This window comes from Neomonachus schauinslandi, chromosome 8, assembly GCF_002201575.2.
Source record: "Neomonachus schauinslandi chromosome 8, ASM220157v2, whole genome shotgun sequence".
In the NCBI taxonomy this organism is placed as follows: domain Eukaryota; kingdom Metazoa; phylum Chordata; class Mammalia; order Carnivora; family Phocidae; genus Neomonachus; species Neomonachus schauinslandi.
The window spans coordinates 29,139,819-29,160,595 of NC_058410.1; the positions used below are offsets into that span (position 1 = coordinate 29,139,819).

Here is a 20,777-nt window from a genome sequence, read left to right on the forward strand (position 1 = left end):
AACTGTGCCACAGATCACGGTTTATGGCAACCCCGAGCTGAGAGCCCGCTCCTCGGCTCCATCTCTGCAGCCGGCATCCCCGCTCCGATACCTGGGAGCTCTGCCACATTCAGGCACCCCTGGTCTTTCTGTGACCCCGAGGGTCCTGAGACCACACTGTCCCACGAGGTTTCCACCCCCGGCTTAGCCACTGGAGCGACATCCCTCAGCGGAGCCGACTTCTAAAAGTTCTGATTTTGTGCTCTGCTGCTCTATCACTTGCCCGAAGTGGCCAACGGAGGCCCCCTCCCCCGCCGTCTATCCTCCCGAATATCGCCCTGGATTCACTTCTCTGCACGTCCTACCTTCCAGAAAGTGGTCGCTTTTCTGTTCAGAGAGTTATTGCTATTCTTTTCTTTGATCTCCTGTTGAGTTCGTAGGTGTTCAGAATGGTTTGATCCCTATCCAGCTGAATTCCTGGGACCAGACGAAATCCAGCTCTCCTACTCCTCCGCCATCTTGCTCCGCCCCCTAAATTTAACTATAATTTATGTAGAAAACTAGAGATGTAAAATCCTTCTATAAGCTTAATCTTGCGTGAAGCCAAGGACATATTGGTAAATATAGTATCTTGGTTAGAGGGACGTTTAGATAGTTTATTTGGATAAATAATTAATAATGTACTTATTACTGTTAGAATTAGGAAGATAACCAATAGTAGCATTGAAATATTGGTAGAAAATCAAGGGAAAAAAAAAGGTATGCACTGAAATTGACCAAAAACAAGATAAGAGATAAAACACAACAATATAACTAAATGGAAGTGGAGTTGTGCTTCCAGTTAGGAAGTACAAGGTTGGTGATGATCATCACTCCTAGTGCAACATCAAGTAGACCTCATATAAAACAAAAAAATCATCAAGTGACTCTTAAGTATAGGAAACAAACTGGAGGTTGCTTGGAAGGGAGGTGGGGGGAAAGGGGTAATTGGGTGAAGGGCATTAAGGAGGGCACATGATGTGATGAGTACTGGGTGTTATACGCAACTGATGAATTATTGAACACTATATCTGAAACTAATATGTTGGCTAATTGAATTTAAATAAAAATTCTTCAGAGGGATGTGGACACAAAGAAGTGTACATGAATTAATTTTGAAAGAGGACCTACTCCATAAGGAAGTAGAGACCAGCAGTCACTTTAAAACCTGAGAATATTAAGACAATGACACAGGAGAACAGAGTAGCAAGCCTTTTATAGGCAGAATGACTTTGCTAAAACAGACAAATCAGCTGAATTTGTAAGGACTATGTGGGCTGGCATAATGGATTGGAATCCAAAAGACCCCAAATATGTGTCAGTCCTCTCCACCCAGCACCTCCCCAATAAGCAGTGTCATAGGAAATGGGAAAGGCAGAGAGAGTGTTCCCTTATTCTCTAGAGGCTTAAATTCCAAATTTCTAGAGGGAGGAACTGATCTTATTCTTTGGATATTTAATAGATAGATATACTGAAATTAAAGCAACAGCTCAGCCCCAACCCAGGCCAACTCCAGATGTGAACACAAAGATCCACCCCTCACCAAAGCTTTCAGGAAGAAGAAAGAGTGAGCCCTTTCTTGAGAAGCATGTTTCTCTTTCATTCTCTACCAATTATATGTCTAACAGATCTAAGCTACAGTCAGAAATATGAAGTATATGAATGAGCACAATACGTGGCTCATAATCAAGAAAAAGAACAATCAGTAGAAGGAAACTACAGATAATCAAAATGTTGGAATTTGCAGACAACTTTAACCTTATACCTATGTTAAATAGCTTGAGCAAACATGGGTATGATGAAGTATTTCAGCAGAGAAATGGAAACCGTAAAAAAAGAAATAAATGGAAATTCTATTCCTGAAGAGTGTAATAGATGAAATGAAAAATTCATTAAATGGGCCTAACTGCTGATAGTACACATGGAAAGAAAGGGTCAGTGAACTCAAAGACAGAACAATAAAAATTATCCAAATTGAAGTACAGGGTTGGGGAGGGAAATAACAGAACATCAAACCTGTGTGACTACATCAAATCATCTAAACAAGTGTAATTGGAATTCCAGAAGGAAAATAGAGAAGATAGGGTGAAGAAATAATGGGCCAAGAGTTTTCCACCTCTAATAAAAGACATTAATATAGGAGATATAAAAAGTTTAGCAAGTCCCAAGAAGGATATATATAAATGAAACCTCACCTGGGTACATTTTAATTAAACTGAAGAAAATGAAACTAAATTAAAAATCGTAAAAGCAGCCAAAGGAAAAAATGTGTCACATTCAGAGAATAACAGGAAGAATTGATGGCTCCATCCTCGTAAGAAATAATGGGATAAAATCGATGCAGTTCTGCAAGACAATGACTATGAACCTAGATTTCAATACCCAGCAAAAATATCCTTCATATATGAATGCCTGCTAAAGACTTTTCAGGAAAAAAAAAAAAGTCACCCACAGAGAGAATATACAAAAGGTTCCTCAGTCTAAATGGAAATATCTCTAAATAAATAAATAAATAATGGAACTGATTTCAGGTGAAAACTTGGATCTGCAGGAAGGAATGAAGAAAGGATCAAGATATGTGTAAATATTAAAAGCTAACTTTTTCATTCTTAAAGACTACTAACTGTTTAAAACAAGTATTGTGGGCGCCTGGGTGGCTCAGTCGGTTGAGCGACTGCCTTTGGCTCAGGTCATGATCCCAGGGTCCTGGGATCGAGTCCCACATCGGGCTCCCTGCTCTGCGGGGAGCCTGCTTCTCCCTCTCCCACTCCCCCTGCTTGTGTTCCCTCTCTCGCTGTGTCTCTCTCTGTCAAATAAATAAATAAGATCTTTAAAAAAATAAAAATAAAAAAAAAATAAAACAAGTATTGTGACAGTATGTTGTGGGATTTATAACATGTAGAGGTAAAATATAACAGTAGCATAAAGGGTGGAAGGGTAAATGGAATACTGTTTTGAGATGCTTATATTGTTGGTGAAGTAGAAAAATCTTAATTCGGGGTATACTATAATAAGAGATGTGTGATACAATCTCTCACCACTAAAAAAATATAAAAATGTGTAGCTAACAATATAGTCATTGGGGATGTAAAATGGAATAGCAAAAGTATTTGTTTCAAAAGAAAAAGGAAAAAAGAGGGAGGAAGGAAGGAAGAGAAATAGATGCAACAAAATAGCGAGATGGTAGACTTAAACATAGCCATATCAGTAATCACATTAAATATAAATAAACCTTAAAAAGCAGAGACTGTCAGACTGGACAATCTAGTGGTAGATATTTATTGACAGATTGATTTTTTATTTGGTGGATTGATTTACTCTACAGATGTAATATTCTTTAAGTTCATTTGAGGTATTCTCATTTTAAAATATACCATGATGAGTTGGACCTTTTAACTGTATTACTGGACAATTAATATATTTAGTGAACAAAAATTTAATTTAGATAAACACAAACAATTGTATTTTCATTTTGTTTCCCAGAAAGTTACCATATTAGCATTCTCCAGAGAAACAGAACCAGTAGGATGTATATATAGATTTATTTTGAGGAATTGGTTTACATGATTGTGGAGGCAGGCCAGGTTACAAAACCTGCAAGGTTAGTGGGCAGGCTGGAGACCCAGGGAAGAGCAGTTCAAGTCCCAAAGCAGTCTGTTGGCAAAATTCCTTCTCTTTTAGGGGAAGTCAGTCTTTTTCTTAAGGCTCCACCCCAGGATGAAGCCCTCTCACATTATGGAGAGCAATCTACTTTACTTGAAGTCTCTTTATTTAAGTGTTCTTCTTATCCAAAAAATACTTTCACTGAAACATCTGGAATGTTTGACCAGATACCTGGGTACTGTGGCCTAGCCAAGCTGAAACACAAAAATAACTAGCACAGCAATCTATTTATTATGAGCTTTCACTTATCATCATACCTTAATAAAAATGAAATAACATATAAATAGAGATTTTTTTTTTAGGTAAAATTTACTTAAAATAGTTGTTTGGGGATGTTTTTTCTTAAGCTTATTTTTTCTGTATATTCTTTACCAAAAGATTGAACAAACATGTTTGATTGTATTTCCAAATGGTATTATTTCAATAGGCAATCTAAATTTAAAACTAAGATTTTATCTTTGGGTAATCCACTTTTCAAAGTTTTAGTTTTTATCACCTTCTTATCCTGAAATTGAAACTGTAAAATACGTAGTTTTTTTTCTTTGTAATTATATAAGCTGAGGGTATAGATTTTGGGTTTGTTTTTTTTTTTAGTTTTTTATTTTCAACATTTTGAAGTTACTTTCTAATTGGATATGAATTTTAAAATTAGTAATCAATCTAGGTCAATTTTATAACAGATTACAATAGTGAGAACACACGTGTCAAATGTTGCTAATTCCTGAGTCTCGTGGTGTGACCACTCTCATTTAAAAGCCAGTGTATGCCAGACTTCTCAGTGGATGAGGCCAAAGAGGGCTGTAGGAGTGTGGGCGCCAGGGAAGTGGGGATTTCACCATTTGTTCTGTAGACCTCTGTATTTCTAAACTCTCACAGTAAGGATCAGCATTATCTGAACATTTTCTAATATGTTCCCTCAGGGTTTTTAAAAGTTTTTTTTCAAGGCCAGTGTTACTCTATGATTAAAATGTGTCTTTCCATAAAGATCATTTTAAAGATTTTATTATTCTTAAGACAAAACTGTTAATTTGCTCTGTCATATTTTTTTCAAAAAAGGACATCTCTGTTTTCTCTAGTCTTGAGGTCAGAAATTACAATTTATCCTTTATAATTTATCTTTTATCACTGATGCCAAGTATAGCCATTCAGTAAATATTACTTGATTGAATAGGTAGTATTTCTACTTCACTGGCTGCTAATAGATGTAGAGAAAATTTTTTAAATGCAACAAAAACCATGTTTTTTTAAAATCATGTTTTATGGTAGTTTGTTCATTTTTAATATACTCTTGCACAGATAAAAAGTGATTGTTTTGTGATGCTCTCACTTAATCCCTTATCATACTTGAAGAAAAATGAGTTTTAAATGCCTGTAAATGAGAGAGCTAGTGTTTGTTTCAACTAGAAATTGTGCTAATTGTTGACAGTACATTGCAGTTCTCACTTCTAACCAGACCTGCATGTGACAGCCTGTACCATTATTTGAACAAACTATTCTAATGTCCTAACTCACGTATCAGTTTACTGATGGACAGAGACTGTAAAGTTAATGAGACCCACACCTGTGTTCATTTTTAACTTGAGCTAGACTTTGAACCAGTATCTCTACAGATGAGATGCAATGTTATATCCTTAAAAGCTGTTTGTTACAAAGAAATGCAGTAGAGGACATTGGGAACAAAAAGATAAATCCACACATGATAAAAGGATTTTTTGAAGTTTAGAAGTCAATATTATTTTAAAGGAGAGAATCAGGGCAACTTTTTTTTTTTTTTTTCTCCAGACACTCCATGGTGATTGAATAAATAAGAAGATGGCATGGTAGGAAGTCAAATGATCAAAGAGAAATTCAAGTAGATTTATTTATTCTTTTTGAGAAAATAAGGAAGTGATTCCTTTTATAGCCTTTGTGATATTTCCTTATGAAAACTTGATGACCTCAAGTCAGAAATAAAACTTAAATGGAAGAAATGCAGCAGAGTGGAGATAATGGTATAATTTTTGAGCCAAGAGCAGGATATGGACAATCTTGCACTATTGCTAAACACCACTTGAATGGGAAAATTGGCTCAGCTCACTTTGAGTTGGGTCTCTTAGTTAGCTAAACTCTCCAACTGTTTCTGACCAAAGAATTCATGATACGACTTTAAAGGATCCTGCCATTCAAGTGAGGCTTTTTTTCTTGTAAGCTGTAGGAGTCACCTCTTACTGACTTAAATGTTTTCAAAATAAAATGGATAGTATAATAAGCAAATATTCACCATCTTTTCTTTTCATAGGGATTAACAGCATGGAAAGAAAACCTTGTAACCGTCCTGTAGATACAGCACCAACGGTAAGGCAGTCTATTTCTGCATTGTTAAAACGAATAAGCTACAAATTGATACTTGTTATAGTGACACAAAATGCCATTGTAGAAAAAGCTTGTAACCTCCCTTTTGCCAAAAGTTATATCCTTTTCAGAAAATTAACCGCATGTTTTCTTTTTTTTTTTTTTAAGATTTTATTTATTTGCGAGAGAGAGAATGAGAGAGAGCATGAGAGGGAGGAGGGTCAGAGGGAGAAGCAGACTCCCTGCTAAGCAGGGAGCCTGACGTGGGACTCGATCCCGGAACTCCGGGATCATGACCTGAGCCGAAGGCAGTCGCTTAACCAACTGAGCCACCCAGGCGCCCCTGTTTTCTTTTTTTTAATATTTTATTTATTTGACAGAGAGCGAGAGAGTACGTGCGGGGGAGCAGTAGAGGGAGAGGGAGAAGCAGGCTTCCCACTGAGCAGGGAGCCCGACGCAGGGCTCAATCCCAGGACCCTGAGATCACGACCTGAGCCGAAGGCAGACGCTTAACCATCTGAGCCACCCAGGCACCCTGTTTTCTTACTTAATGAGGAAAACACACTAATTTTTGCCAAGATATAGGACAATACTGTATCATTTTTACAGGTACTTATTTATATTAATGTTAATGATTTTAATTTAAAAATACTTCATACTTTGAATAAATTAATATAAATCTTTATGCAAATTGATTTACACTCTTTTTAAAAGGAGTGTTATTTTGTGCACTAGCATCATTATTTAGAGTGAATATTTTGTGAAAGAAAGCCATTATGTGTCATTTCTTTTATGGATGACTATGCTTTATTATTATAGAAGTGAAATCTTTTATCCCTCTTCTATTACTGCCAGACAACAAAAGACATTTAACAATTATGGTACCTGTTTACTATGTTAAAAATAATTATACAAGATAATGTAGAAGGAAAACAATCAAATTTCCCTTTTAATCTCTGAATATAATAGATTGAAATATGTACCAGTTGCCAATTCCCACTTGAAAAATTGATAGGACGATATAGGCTAGCATATATTTTACTCTTCACCAAGCATAATCTTGTTTCTCTTATCCTTTCTGTACATTAAGTCTTTCAAATACTCCATAGAATTCATCATTTCCTGTTAGAAAGATTTGGTAATATATTTTAGGGAAATAAAGGCAATATTAAACTATATTTAAACCTTATTGATAATATTTTCCTCACTGGCAGATTGACTCCATTTTCTGTTTGTAATAGATTCACATGATTGAGTCAACATGTTTGATAATTTATTATGTGGGGCTCTGGAAAAGAGTAGTGTTGGAGGAATTAAACACCATTATAATCATGAAAAATACTTGGCTAGGGGCGCCTGAGTGGCTCAGTTGGTTAAGCAGCTGCCTTCGGCTCAGGTCATGATTCCAGGGTCCTGGGATCGAGCCCCACATTGGGCTCCCTGCTCAGCGGGAAGTCTGCTTCTCCCTCTCCGTCTGCCTGCAGCTCTGCCTGCTTGTACTCTCTCTCTCTCTCTCTCTCTCTCTCTGTCTCTCTCTCTCTCTCTCTGTCGAATAAATAAATCTTTAAAAAAAGAGAAAAGATAAATACTTGGCTATGGTGTGTATTGTAGTTATACTTTCATAAGTATGCTAAAATAGTAGATACAACATTATGTAAATTGTGTCCTTTAATATTAAAAATGAAGACTAGCAATTTTGGAAAATAATTTCTTTTCTCTCAGATGTAGGTCTTAAAAGTTGAGGTGCCTGATGTGTGGTTTGAACCCTTTGCTCTTTGAGGAGAAACTCCAGGTTTTACTTTTTCTCCTGGTTGCAGGTCACTGGCTAGAATGGGGGTTTATGGCAAGGTTGTACCTCAGGCTCTCCTACGTGCTTCTATATGGTTTTCTTCTTGTTTGCCTGAGGTGTAGTCAGCATTCAGCCAGCCTTTAGGTTTTTTAAGAGGAAATTGTTCCATAGGTAGCTGCAGACTCAGCGTGTCTGTGGGAGGAGGTAAGTTGAGGATCTTCCTATGTCACCATCTTGAACTGGAACCCCTTAATGTATTTGAAAAAGATACTCACTGGATTATTTTACAGACTTTTGAAATTCATTTTATTTCTATAGGCATTCCTGCAGCACCTGTGTTTATACTTCAGGTTTTGTTGGGGGTTTTTTGTACATTCTAGAACTCAGAAAGTTACAGCCTGGCAGAGGTGTATTTAAGTGGGCTCCACTCACAAGCTTGAGATCAAGACCTGAGCTGAAATCAAGAACCGACTTAACCGACTGAGCCACCCAGGCGCCCCCAGAGATTTTTTTTTTTTAACCCCGTAGACAGATTGTAGGTTTCCATGTTAATTAAATGAGGAAAATAGTAGAACTGACTTCTCTTTGCTATCGTGAGAAATAATGGCATTAATGTTTACAGCAGTGCTCTAATGACCTCAGAATGATTCCAAAGAACCAGGAACAAAATCTAATACATAAGAGTTTAGGTATTGTTGATCTTTTGTTTATGTTTTTTCAGTTAGATTGTTAAATGACAACTCCTAATATATTAATAACATTTCCGATCTGTAAAGTCCGTATGTTTTAATATACTTGGTTTATACAGGTATACCCCAAACACTCATTAGTTTTCCAGGTTCTTGCTTGAGCCAAGCTGCATTTTTGATACATTTTTCTGAATCCTTCTGTCTCTTTACTACAAACTAAAGATATTCTACTGCCCGTCACTCCTACATAGTCCCTCAGCTTGCTGACAGTTAACCTTGGCCCTTTCTCCATAACCGCTAAATAGAATTACAGGCCTGTTCATTACCCAATGTCTTCTGGTCCCCAGGACAGGAAAAGTCTGATTTTTCACAGAAATATAATGTTACCTAATTTCCATCCTCTGTATGTGTGTGCCCTTGTTTTCCTTAAAGGGTTTAAAAACAAATATTTAGAGATAAATGAAAAGGTCTGTCTAAAAATGTAACAAAGTAGGGTATTTATAAGTTCAAATGTGGTACTCTACTAGCCCAAAAAGGAAAGCTACTTCTGGAGCCTGAGAAAAGATAAGAAGGGAGTGGACCCAGGGTCAAGAATGGCTGAGGCCAGGTCTCTTGAGTGACTTCCTCACCTGGCTCCTAACCATCAGTCTCCAGCTTACCTCTTTACATGTTATCATCCCCACATCCCTCTTGCTCCAAGTTCCGCCATGAATGGCTTGGGTCTAGGGGAGTGCTAGATGCTAATTACAGCTGTTCAGCAGGGGAAGTAAAGGAGACTTTCTGAAGCCTCCATAACAGGGAAAGCTGTGTTTCTTCAGATTCCAAGTAGGAATGAACTTCTCCATAAATATATGGTTACAGAGGATAGTTTGATCCTGTAGCACTATAATGTGATGCGGTGTTCTTTAAGTAAGTATAGGTTAGCCTGAGAACAAAACCACCTCTGTCTTTGTTCTGTGTCCTCTCCCACTCTCTTTTTAACTTACTTGTTTCCTTCTTTTTTTCATTTATTACATGAGGTTTAATTTTTTTGTTTGGTATTTTTTTCTTCTGACATAAATAATACCGTATGTTTTTTGAGATGCCTTCAATAGAAATAAAACAGAATATCCCCACATGGTGTGACCTTCTCCATCAAACAGAATCAAACCTTCTTAACTGGCTATAATCACTACTCATTTTTTTTTTCTTAATTTTGCTCATATTTTTTTTTGTAGTTTTTAATTTTATTATGTTAGTCACCATACAGTACATCATTAGTTTTTGTTGTAGTGATCTACGATCCATTGTTTTTGTATAATACCCAGTGCTCCATGCAGTACGTGCCCTCCTTAATACCCATCACCAGGCTAACCAATCCCCCCTCCCCCCTCCCCTCTAGAACCCTGTTTGTTTCTCAGGTCCATAGTCTCTCATGGTTCATCTCTCCCTCCAATTCCCCCCCCCCCATTTTTCCCTTCCTTCTCCTAATGTCCTCCGTGTTATTCCTTATGTTCCACAAATAAATGAAACCATATGATAATTGACTTTCTCTGCTTGACTTATTTCACTTAGCATAATCTCCTCCAGTCCCACCCATGTTGATGTAAAAGTTGGGTATTCATCTTTTCTGATGGCTGAGTAATATTCCATTGTATATGTGGACCACATCTTCTTTATCCATTCATCTTTTGAAGGGCATCTCAGCTCTTTCCACAGTTTGGCTATTGCAGACATTGCTGCTATGAACATTGGGGTGCATATGGCCCTTCTTTTCACTACAAATACCCAGTAGTGCAATTGCTGGGTCATAGGGTAGCTCTATTTTTAAATTTTTGAGGAACCTCCACACTGTTTTCCAAAGTGGCTGTACCAACTTGCATTCCCACCAACAGTGTAAGAGGGTTCCCCTTTCTCCACAACCTCTCCAACATTTGTTGTTTCTTTCCCTGTCCATTTTGGCCATTCTAACTGGTGTAAGGTGGTATCTCAGTGTGGTTTTGATTTGGATTTCCCTGATGGCTAATGATGATGAACATTTTTTCATGTGTCTGTTAGCCATTTGTATGTCTTCTTCAGAGAAGTGTCTGTTCATGTCTTCTGCCCACTTTTTGACTTGATTATTTGTTTTTTGGGTGTTGAGTTTGAGAAGTTCTTTATAGATTTTGGATACCAGCCCTTTATCTGTAGTGTCATTTGCAAATATCTTCTCCCATTCTGTGGGTTGCCTCTTTGTTTTGTTGACAGTTTCCTTTGCTGTGCAGAAGCTTTTTATCTTGATGAAGTCCCAAAAGTTCATTTTTGCTTTTGTTTCACTAGCTTTTGGAGATGTATCTTGAAAGAAGTTGCTGTGAGCGATGTCAAAGAGGTTACTGCCTATGTTCTCCTCTAAGATTTTGATGGATTCCTGTCTCACATTGAGGTCTTTCATCCACTTTGAGTTTATCTTTGTGAGTGGTGTTAGAGAATGATCAAGTTTCATTCTTCTGCATGTGGCTGTCCAATTTTCCCAGCACCATTTATTGAAGAGACTGTCTTTTTTCCATTGCATGTTTTTTCCTGCTTTGTCAAAGATTATTTGACCATAGAGTTGAGGGTCCATATCTGCGTTCTCTCTTCTGTTCCATTGGTCTGTATGTCTGTTTTTCTGCCAGTGCCATGCTGTCTTGGTGATCACTGCTTTGTAATATAGCTTGAAATCGGGCAACGTGATGCCCCCAGCTTTGTTTTTCTTTTTCAACATCTCCTTGGCAATTCGGGATCTTTTCTGATTCCATACAAATTTTAGGATTGTTTGTTCCAGCACTTTGAAAAATGTCATTGGAATTTTGATCGGGATGGCATTGAAGGTATAGATTGCTCTGGGTAGCATAGACATTTTAACAATGTTTATTCTTCTGATCCATGAGCATGGAATATTTTTCCATCTTTTTGTGTCTTCTTCAATTTCTTTCATGAGTGTTTTGTAGTTCCTAGAGTATAGATCCTTTACCTCTTTGGTTAGGTTTTTTCCGAGGTATCTTATGGGTTTTGGTGCTATTGTAAATGGAATTGTTTCTTTAATTTCTCTTTCTAGTGTTGCATTGTTAGTGTATAAGAAAGCAACTGATTTCTGTGCATTGATTTTGTATCCTGCCACATTACTGAATTGCTGGATGAGTTCTAGTAATTTGGGGGTGGAGTCTTCTGGGTTTTCCACATAAAGTATCATGTCGTCTGCAAAAAGAGAGAGTTTGACTTCTTCTTTGCCAATTTGGAATACCTTTTATTTCTTTTTGTTGTCTGATTGCTGTTGCTAGGACTTCTAGTACTGTGTTGAACAACAGTGGTGAGAGTGGGCACCCATGACGTGTTCCTGATCTTAAGGGGAAGGCTCTCAGTTTTTCCCCATTGAGGATGATACTCACTGTGGGTTTTTCATAGATGGATTTTATGAGCTTGAGGAATGTTCCCTCTATCCCTATACTCTGGAGAGTTTTAATCAGGAAAAGATGTTGTATTTTGTCAAATGTTTTTTCTGCATCAATTGAGAGGACCATATGGTTCTTCTCCCTCCTCTTATTAATGTGTTCTATCACATTGATTGATTTGCGAATGTTGAACCACCCTTGCATCCCGGAGATAAATCCCACTTGGTCGTGGTGGATGATCCTTTTAATGTATTGTTGGATCCTATTAGCTAGGATTTTGTTGAGGATTTTGGAATCCATATTCATCAGGAATAACGGTCTGAAATTCTCCTTTTTGATGGGGTCTTTGCCTGGTTTGGGGATTAAGGTAATGCTGGCCTCATAGAATGAGTTTGGAAGTTTTCCTTCTGTTTCTGTTTTTTGAAACAGCTTCAGTAGAATAGGTATTATTTCTTCTTTGAATGTTTGGTAGAATTCCCCAGGGAATCCATCAAGCCCTGGACTCTTGTTTTTTGGGAGGTTTTTGATCACTGCTTCAGTCTCGTTACTGGTTATTGGCCTATTCAGGTTGTCAATTTCTTCCTGTTTCAGTCTTGGCAGCTTATAGGTTTCCAGAAAGGCCTCCATTTCATCCAGATTGCTCAGTTTATTGGCATATAGTTGTTGATAATAATTTCTAATCATTGTTTCTATTTCCTTGGTGTTAGTCGTGATCTCTCCCCTTTCATTCATAATTTTATTAATTTGGGTCCTTCCTCTCTTCTTTTGGATAAGTCTGGCCAGTGGTTTATCAATCTTATTAATTCTTTCAAAGAACCAACTTCTAGTTTCGTTGATCCTGATCTACTGTGTTTCTGGTTTCTAATTCATTGATTTCTGCTCTCATTTTAATTATTTCTCTTCTAACGCGTGGCTTAGGTGTCGTTTGTTGCCTTTTCTCTAGTTCTTTAAGGTGTAGAGTTAGTTGGTGAATTCGGGATTTTTCTATTTTTTTGAGTGAGGCTTGGATGGCTATGTATTTCCCCCTTAGGACCGCCTTTGCAGTATCCCATAGGTTTTGGACCGATGTGTTTTCATTCTCATTGATTTCCATGAATTGTTTAAGTTCTTCTTTGATTTCTTGGTTGACCCAAACATTCTTGAGCAGAGTGGTCTTTAGCTTCCAAGTGTTTGAATTTCTGCCAAATTTTTTTTTGTGGTTGAGTTCCAGTTTTAGAGCATTGTGGTCTGAGAATATGCAGGGAATAATCTCAATCTTTTGGTATCGGTTGAGACCTGATTTGTGACCCAGTATATGGTCTATTCTGGAGAAAGTTCCATGTGCGCTCGAGAAGAATGAGTATTCTGTTGTTTTAGGGTGGGATGTTCTGTAAATATCTATGAGGTCCATCTGGTCCAATGTATCATTCAAAGCTCTTGTTTCCTTGTTGATTTTCTGCTTAGATGATCTGTCCATTGCTGAGAGTGGAGTATTGAGGTCTCCTACAATTAACATATTGTTTATCAATATGATTCTTTATTTTGGTTAACAGTTGGCTTATGTATATGGCTGCTCCCATGTTGGGGGCATAGATATTTACAATTGTTAGATCTTCTTGTTGGATAGACCCTTTAAGAATGATATAGTGTCCTTCTGTGTCTCTTATTACAGACTTTAGTTTAAAATCTAATTTGTCTCATGTAAGAATTGCTACCTCAGGGCGCCTGGGTGGCTCAGTTGGTTAAGCGACTGCCTTCGGCTCAGGTCATGATCCTGGAGTCCCGGGATCAAGTCCCACATCGGGCTCCCTGCTCGGCAGGGGGTCTGCTTCTCCCTCTGCCCTCTTCCCTCTCGTGCTCTCTCTCATTCTCTCCCTCTCAAATAAATAAATAAAATCTTTGGGGGAAAAAAAAAAAAAAGAATTGCTACCCCAGCTTTCTTTTGAGGTCCGCTGGCATGGAAGATAGATCTCCATCCCTTCACTTTCAGTCTGGATGTATCTTTAGGTTCAAAATGAGTCTCTTGTAGACAGCATATGGATGGGTCCTGTCTTTTTATCCAATCTGCAACCCTGTGCCGTTTTATGGGAGCGTTTAGGCCATTCGCGTTGAGAGTGATTATTGAAAGGTATGAATTAATTGTCATCATGTTGCCTGTGAAGACGTTGTTTTTATAGATTGTCCCTGTAAATTTCTGTTGTAGATCACTCTTGGGGTCTTTCTCCTTTTATAGAACCCCCCTTAATATTTCTTGCAGGGCCGGCTTAGTGGTTCACATATTCTTTAACTTCTGCCGGTCGTGGAAGCTCTGCATCTCTCCATCCATTCTAAATGAAAGCCTTGCCGGATAAAGTATTCTTGGCTGCATGTTCTTCTCATTTAGTACCCTGAATATGTCTTGCCAGGCCTTTCTGGCTTGCCAGGTCTCTGTGGATAGGTCTGACGTTATTCTGATGTTCCTCCCTCTGTACGTAAGGAATCTCTTCCCCCTAACTGCCCTTAAGATGGTTTCCTTGGTTCTAAGATTTGCAAGTTTTACTATTACATGCCGGGGTGTTGGCCTGTTTTCCTTGATCTTAGGAAGGGTCCTCTCTGCCTCTAGGACTCGAATGTTTGTTTCATTCCCCAGATTAGGGAAGTTCTCAGCTACGATTTGCTCAAATACATCTTCTAGCCCTCTCTCTCTCTCCACTCCCTCCGGGATTCCAATTATTCTGACATTGGAACGCCTCATGGTGTCACTTATTTCTCTGATTCTATTTTCATGGATTCTGAGTTGTTTTTCCCTGGCCTCCTCTTTTCCCTTTTTATCTATTATACTGTCTTCCAGATCGCTTATTCTCTCTTCTGTCTCAGTTACCCTAGCTGTTAGATTACCTAGATTGGATTGGATCTCATTGATAGCATTTTTAAGTTCTGCCAATTCACCTTTTATTTCTGCCCTTAGAGACTCTATGTTGCCATTAATTGATTTCTCCATTCTAGCCATTGTCTTCACAATTGCTAGCCTGAATTCCATCTCCGACATCTTGGTTAGGTCTGCATCCATTTGTAAATCTGCAGCATAAGTCATAATGTCTGAGTCTTTTCTGTTTTGGGGGCTCCTCCTCCTAGTCATTCTGTTGATGGGTGTTTGAGGGAATGTATAGAGTCCAAATTATTGACCAGAACCCAAGCAAGATGCACCTGTTTTCTTGGGACCTTAGGGTTGCTGGCCTCTTGTTTTCCCAGCCTGTCTTCTGCGGGAGGGGCCTGCCACGCTGTTACTCAGGCAACCCTGTTTGGGCCAAGTTGCCCTGCCGCCCCTGTGCAGGGGATGGGCTCAGTGGGAATCAGTCTTTGGGGCTTTTGTTCTCTGGCGCCTTTCCCTGGCGGCTTTCCGCGTCTCTTCCGCGAGTCAGAGCCGAAGAGACCGTTTCCAACCCTCTGCCTCAGAGCAGAGAGACCTCAGTCTGTTCTTCAGTGAGCTCTCCAGGCCACACTGTCTCCATTTCTGTCCGTGCTGCTATAAACTGCAGCGTCCTGGGTTGTGCGCCCCTCCGCAGCGCTCCCAGTCCTGCCTCCAGGTCGGGGCACGTCTCTGCCCTTTGTGCTTCTAAAACCGCCAGCCCCTCCCAATTCGGGGGTGCCCGACCCCGCCGCTTGGGGTTTCCACCCCCTGGGGGTTGCAGTTCACCGGCTCGACCCGGGCGCACCGCGTTTCCATCTCGGAAGCTGCAGTTCGCGTGCGTGGGACCGTCGCTCCGGTTTCTGTTCCGGGGGCCTGCAGTTCACGTGTGCGCGACCCCGCCGGTCTTGTTTTCCACCCTGGGGGCTGCCCTGAAGTTCTTTCCCGACGCTACCGGTCTGTGAGTCTGTGCCCCGTCCGCAGCGTGCGAGACTGTCACTCACGGTGGTGTAGGATCCCCACATCCAGGCACCCTCCTGCCGCCGTTTATCCTCCGATATCTGCCCGCAGGATCACGGCTCTCCGCTTCGTACCTCAAAACCAACCGCCTGCGATATTCTGTTTGTAGAGATCCAGATCTTCTTACATCTCAGGCTGGTTTTGTGGGTGCTCAGAATGGTCTGGTAGTTATCCAGCTCAATTCCGGGGACCAGTTGAAATAGGGTCCCCTACTCCTCCACCATCTTTCCCCTCCCCCTGCTCATATTTAAGAGTACATTTTCAGGTTATTTTTTTAAGACTTTATTATTTATTTATTTGACAGAGAGAGAGCGTGAGCGCCAGAGAACACAAGGGGGGGTCGGGGAGGGAACAGCAGAGGGAGAAGCAGTCTCCCTGCTGAGCAGGGAGCCTGATGCGGGACTAGATCCCATGATCCTGGGATCATGAGCCAAGCCAAAGGCAGATGCTTAACAGAGTGAGCCACCCAGGCTCCCCTCAAGTTATTTTTTGAAAAAATATCAAGTTAGAGGTATATTATCTGAGTCTACATATTTTAAAATATCTCAGTTGTCTTTGAATAAGATAGTTTGCCAGAGTTTTAAGTATTTGGACATAAACTTTTCCCCTGAGAACATAGTGGAAATTGTTCCTCTTTTGCCTTCTGGTATTTAGTGTTTCGGGAGAGACATTGGACATCAGTCTAACAGTTCTTTTGCATTGGTAGCCTGTTTTGCTCACTCATGTGTTGTAGATTTTATTTTAGTTTCTTTGTGCCTGATGTCCTAGTTCAGATTTGATGGTTAAATGTGTGTCTTTCTTTTTGTCCTGAATTAGGTATTTAGGACACTGAGTTTTTGTCCTGAATGGTATTCACTCAAACACTTTACTATTATAGGAAAAGCAAATAAGACATTAGATAATCATAATACTAGGTTATATGAAAATAATTAGATCATGCCACTTTAAGAACTAGTTGCTGTTAAGTTAAAGATAATATCAGACTCGGATTAATCAGAGGTCATTGTCTGAACCCTGAAAGGCAGGTGTAAAAGTTAGTTAATAGTTAAGTCAGCACAGGCTTGAGTCTCATAATTTACTTTACATGAAAGACTCATTTGCAAATCAAAGAGAAATAGCAGCTAGCATAAGGAAGTCTTTGTACATATTTGTTCTTATTTAGGTTATTACAAATCTGCCTATAACCTGCTATATGCATAAGAGTTCCCATAGCTTTTTATATTTTCTGGTGGAATTAAAACATGGTAAGCCATGTTGAATATATACAGAATTTTTAGTGATTTGAGAAGAATTGTTTTCAAGTCTCTTCTAGTGAAAATTGATATGTTAAAATTCAAACAACATCAGCATGGCCTCTTGTAATCAATTTCTGATTTTTGTAAAGCTCCTGCATTCCAAACCTATAACACTAATATTACTCCTTTCTTCTTCTTTTACTCTCTGATCCCACAAACCCCATTAATGAGAACAAATTTTCTTTTAACAAATGGATTTCCTGACAGTTTATAAAGTTACAGCTTGCATTTTCACAGAAGCCTACACATCTGTCACAGCAAGTTGAAACAAAATTCAGGCTCTCTCATTAAGATTATACCAGTTACGGGATACTTTTGCCTTTCATCTAAATATTTCATTAGTTATTAGGAGTTAAAATATCCTAGGCTGATTGGAAATTTAAATATTGATTCATTTTTCTTCAACGTTAAAAGTTGAAGTTATACTCCTAGGTTTCTGAGGGTCTGACTGATAAATTTTTGTCATGTAATTTTCATCAGTAGTAAACTTTAATATGTTTTACAATATTTTATTCTATTTACAATATTACAATATTATATCTGAGATGTTCATGATGTTGCTTGCCCTTTAAACTTATTCATAAAGGTATTGATCTGAATCATACAAATTAAAATTTATTCTGAGACCCTTTTGGATTATATAATCATCTGTACTTATTCTACAACATTTTAAGTTGTCTTTGTTGTTAGATTCGTATCACTGTGTAGCCCTCTGTTAAGTTCACAAGACTGCTACATATTCTAATATTACACACTAGTATAGTATGCCTTTTATATATATTTATGTAAAATATGTCTTTCACACAATATTTGGGGCAGTTTTTTATGGATAAATACGTGAGTTCAGTGAAATGTCTTTGATCCAAAGGAAGCACTACAGAATTTTCCAGGAATTCATAGTATGCAAACTGGGGTGAATGTGCCCCTATAAAACTCATAAAATAGAACCTATGACCAATCTCTTCCTGTAGATAATTGCAGGGTGGAGAGGGAACCGATAAACTATAAGCTTTTATAACTTGTCATAAAAGAACCTGTTTTTACTTATCAATAAAGTAGCAATTCAAAGCAGTCCTGTTGAAATTCAAATACAAATGCAAAATAGGTTTTCCTTTAAGATGGTTTGTGAGTTGTCCATAATGTAACATTTTTCTTAAGTACGTAGACATTGGTTGTTTCTCCAGATGTTGTAAATTATGAAGTTTTATGTAGGTTTCTCCTGTTAGCATATCCACTGACATTTATGTGTTTCTTAGACTTTTTTTCCCTAATTCTCTTTAGACTTTATGATTTTTAGAGAATAATGGATTCAGTTTTAGACATGTTAAATTTCAAGTAACTGGAGACCACGAACAAGTACCAATGTTCAGAGAACTGAGAACATAGGCTTGGATTTTAGAAGAGAGGATGAGTGTGGGGATCTGACTTTGCTGTGCCTGACAGAGCCACGCTTGACAGCTCTGACGTCCGGAAGGGCGATGCGGGAGTCAGAAGGCTCAGCTGTAGCTTGTGGAAAGTCCTGTGTTCATGGGCAGGGAGCAAGCAGATTCTTTACAACAGGCATCCAGAAGCCCCGTGCAAGAAAAAGGCATGTATCCAGTCTTTATAATATAAGCTGAATCAGAAACGAGTCTCCTCCAACTCACCTCCCAAATCCATTCTCTACAGAGCTATTTATCCAACGTGCAAATATGGTCACACATTTAAGATCCTGCGGTGAGCCCCATCTCCAACCAGTTGAAAACTAAGCTATTTAGCATATAATTTGACATCCTTCTACTATCTTTCTAAACTTATTTCCAGCTTTTTCCCAATACTCTGAGCTACTTGCAGTTCCCTAGACACATCTGTGCCTCTCTCATTGCAAAACAGTATTAGAAGAGGGGCAAGGAACACTTGAGTTCAGAAACACATTACCTAGCTCCACATCCTGGTTCAGTTACTTTTGTTCCACATGACGTTAGACAAGTTTCTTTTGCTCTTTGTGCTTCAGTTTCCTCATCTATATTTGAGGATAATAATACCTACCTCAAGGATTATTGTGAGGAATAAATGAGTTAAGATGCATTACATCCCACTCAATATATTTTTGTATACCAGGTATTGAATATTATTTCATCACAAGAGATGGCCAGATGTTAAAGACCAGAACATATCCCAAGCCTAATAATAATAAGTAAAACTAAGTCTAGAATCAAAGGGAGGACCCCAGGGTCCCAGCTGGGTCAGGGACATCAGGAACAAGGGAATCTTAGCCACAATGGCCTGCCTGTGTCTTGACCAACATTCTTTGTTTTTCTGTGTTCATTTTTTAAAGTTTGTTTTAGTATGTATTTATTTATTGTGTATTGTGACTCGCAAGGAGTTGATGTGGAAGTCTAGTTACACCAGGACAAAAGGCCTAAACTGGGACTGTTAGGCAGCCCTCAGTGTGCAATCACCTTCTTCATCGTTCCATAAGTCATGACAGCCAGGGTGATCTTTTTTTAAATGTGAGTCATAATGGCTTATCCTCCTGCTTAACACTCTTCAATAACTTCTCCTATGTTTAAAATAAAACCCAGGACCTGTAGGGCCTTGCATGATCTGGTTTCTGCCTACCTCCTCAGCATAGCCTTACGATACTCTCTGCTCTGAGTTTCTCAAACACAGCCAAGCTCTTTCCCATCCACCAATAGGCCTGTGGACATTTGGTCTCTCTGCCAGGAATATACACAGGCTTTTTGCCTAACAGTCTTTTTCTTTAGATCCCAGTAAATGTCAACTTTTCAAAGGATTTTCCTTTACCACTCTATCTGAAGTAGATACTCCCCTTCTTAATCTTTATTATTGTACCTCGTTTTTTCCTTCTTAGTATTTATCCCCATTTGTAATTTTCTATTTAGTTGTTCTCTTGTTTATCACCTGTCTTCCTCAATAGGATCTAAGTTCCATGAAAGTAGGGACTATGTCTCTTACCATTGCTAGTAGACTGTCATTATTTACTGCTTAGATGAATAAATGAAAATATGCTGATACTCTAAGGATAAATGAGAGCAAAGAGGCTGGACCTGAGGGATGTCCATGTTCAAAAGGTTGGAAGAAAAACCTTCACAGAAGACAGATAAAGAGAGAAGAATGTCATAAGAGATCAGGAATAACGGAGCATCTTGGAAGCCTAGAGAGTACGGAAACGGAGGGAGTTTTTATTCTATCATAGGTAACAACTTTTGAGAGAATGGGAACTGTGCCCTAGAAAGGAAGCCAGATGGTCCTACGCGGAGGTATGATGAACCAGAAGAATTCAGGAAGCCTGTCACAAGAAGAGGATGGAAAATAGAATACAAATTAACTCAGCCTTGTGTGTATGTTGCTGACTTATTTCACAAAAGAAAGCATTTAACCAAAAGGGCTGCCACAAGATGAACCTATATAGAGTGCAAAGTAAATGTTTTTCCATGTTCTTCAAAAGTGAAAAATTAAATTTGGGTATTTATGCAATAGTATTACATTAAAAATAAATATTTCTCAGATAGAAGAAAAGATCCAGCAATATAAACGGGGCAAGAGAAAGATGCAGGCTGGATTTTAGCGTTTGGCAAAGGAGTAGGGTAGGGCAGTGGTGGCAAGACCCCTTGCCAAGAGACTTATCTAGTTGGTAAAATGAGGAGGGTTGAGGAAGTCCACTTTTGGGTCTAAAGTTCTATGAATCTTTGTCAGCTGCCCTTACAGTTCGAA

The 20,777-nt window shown here is 38.8% G+C and overlaps 1 protein-coding gene across 1 annotated transcript in view; it reads left to right on the forward strand.

Moving 5' to 3' along the window:
* The window catches only part of AHI1 (Abelson helper integration site 1), a 222,548-nt gene that overhangs the window by 128,861 nt on the left and 72,910 nt on the right, over positions 1–20,777 (forward strand). Inside the window, exon 19 of the mRNA XM_021693688.1 lies at positions 5,960–6,015. Within this exon, the coding sequence (XP_021549363.1) occupies positions 5,960–6,015 (56 nt within the window). The remainder of the gene's footprint in view (positions 1–5,959; positions 6,016–20,777) is intronic.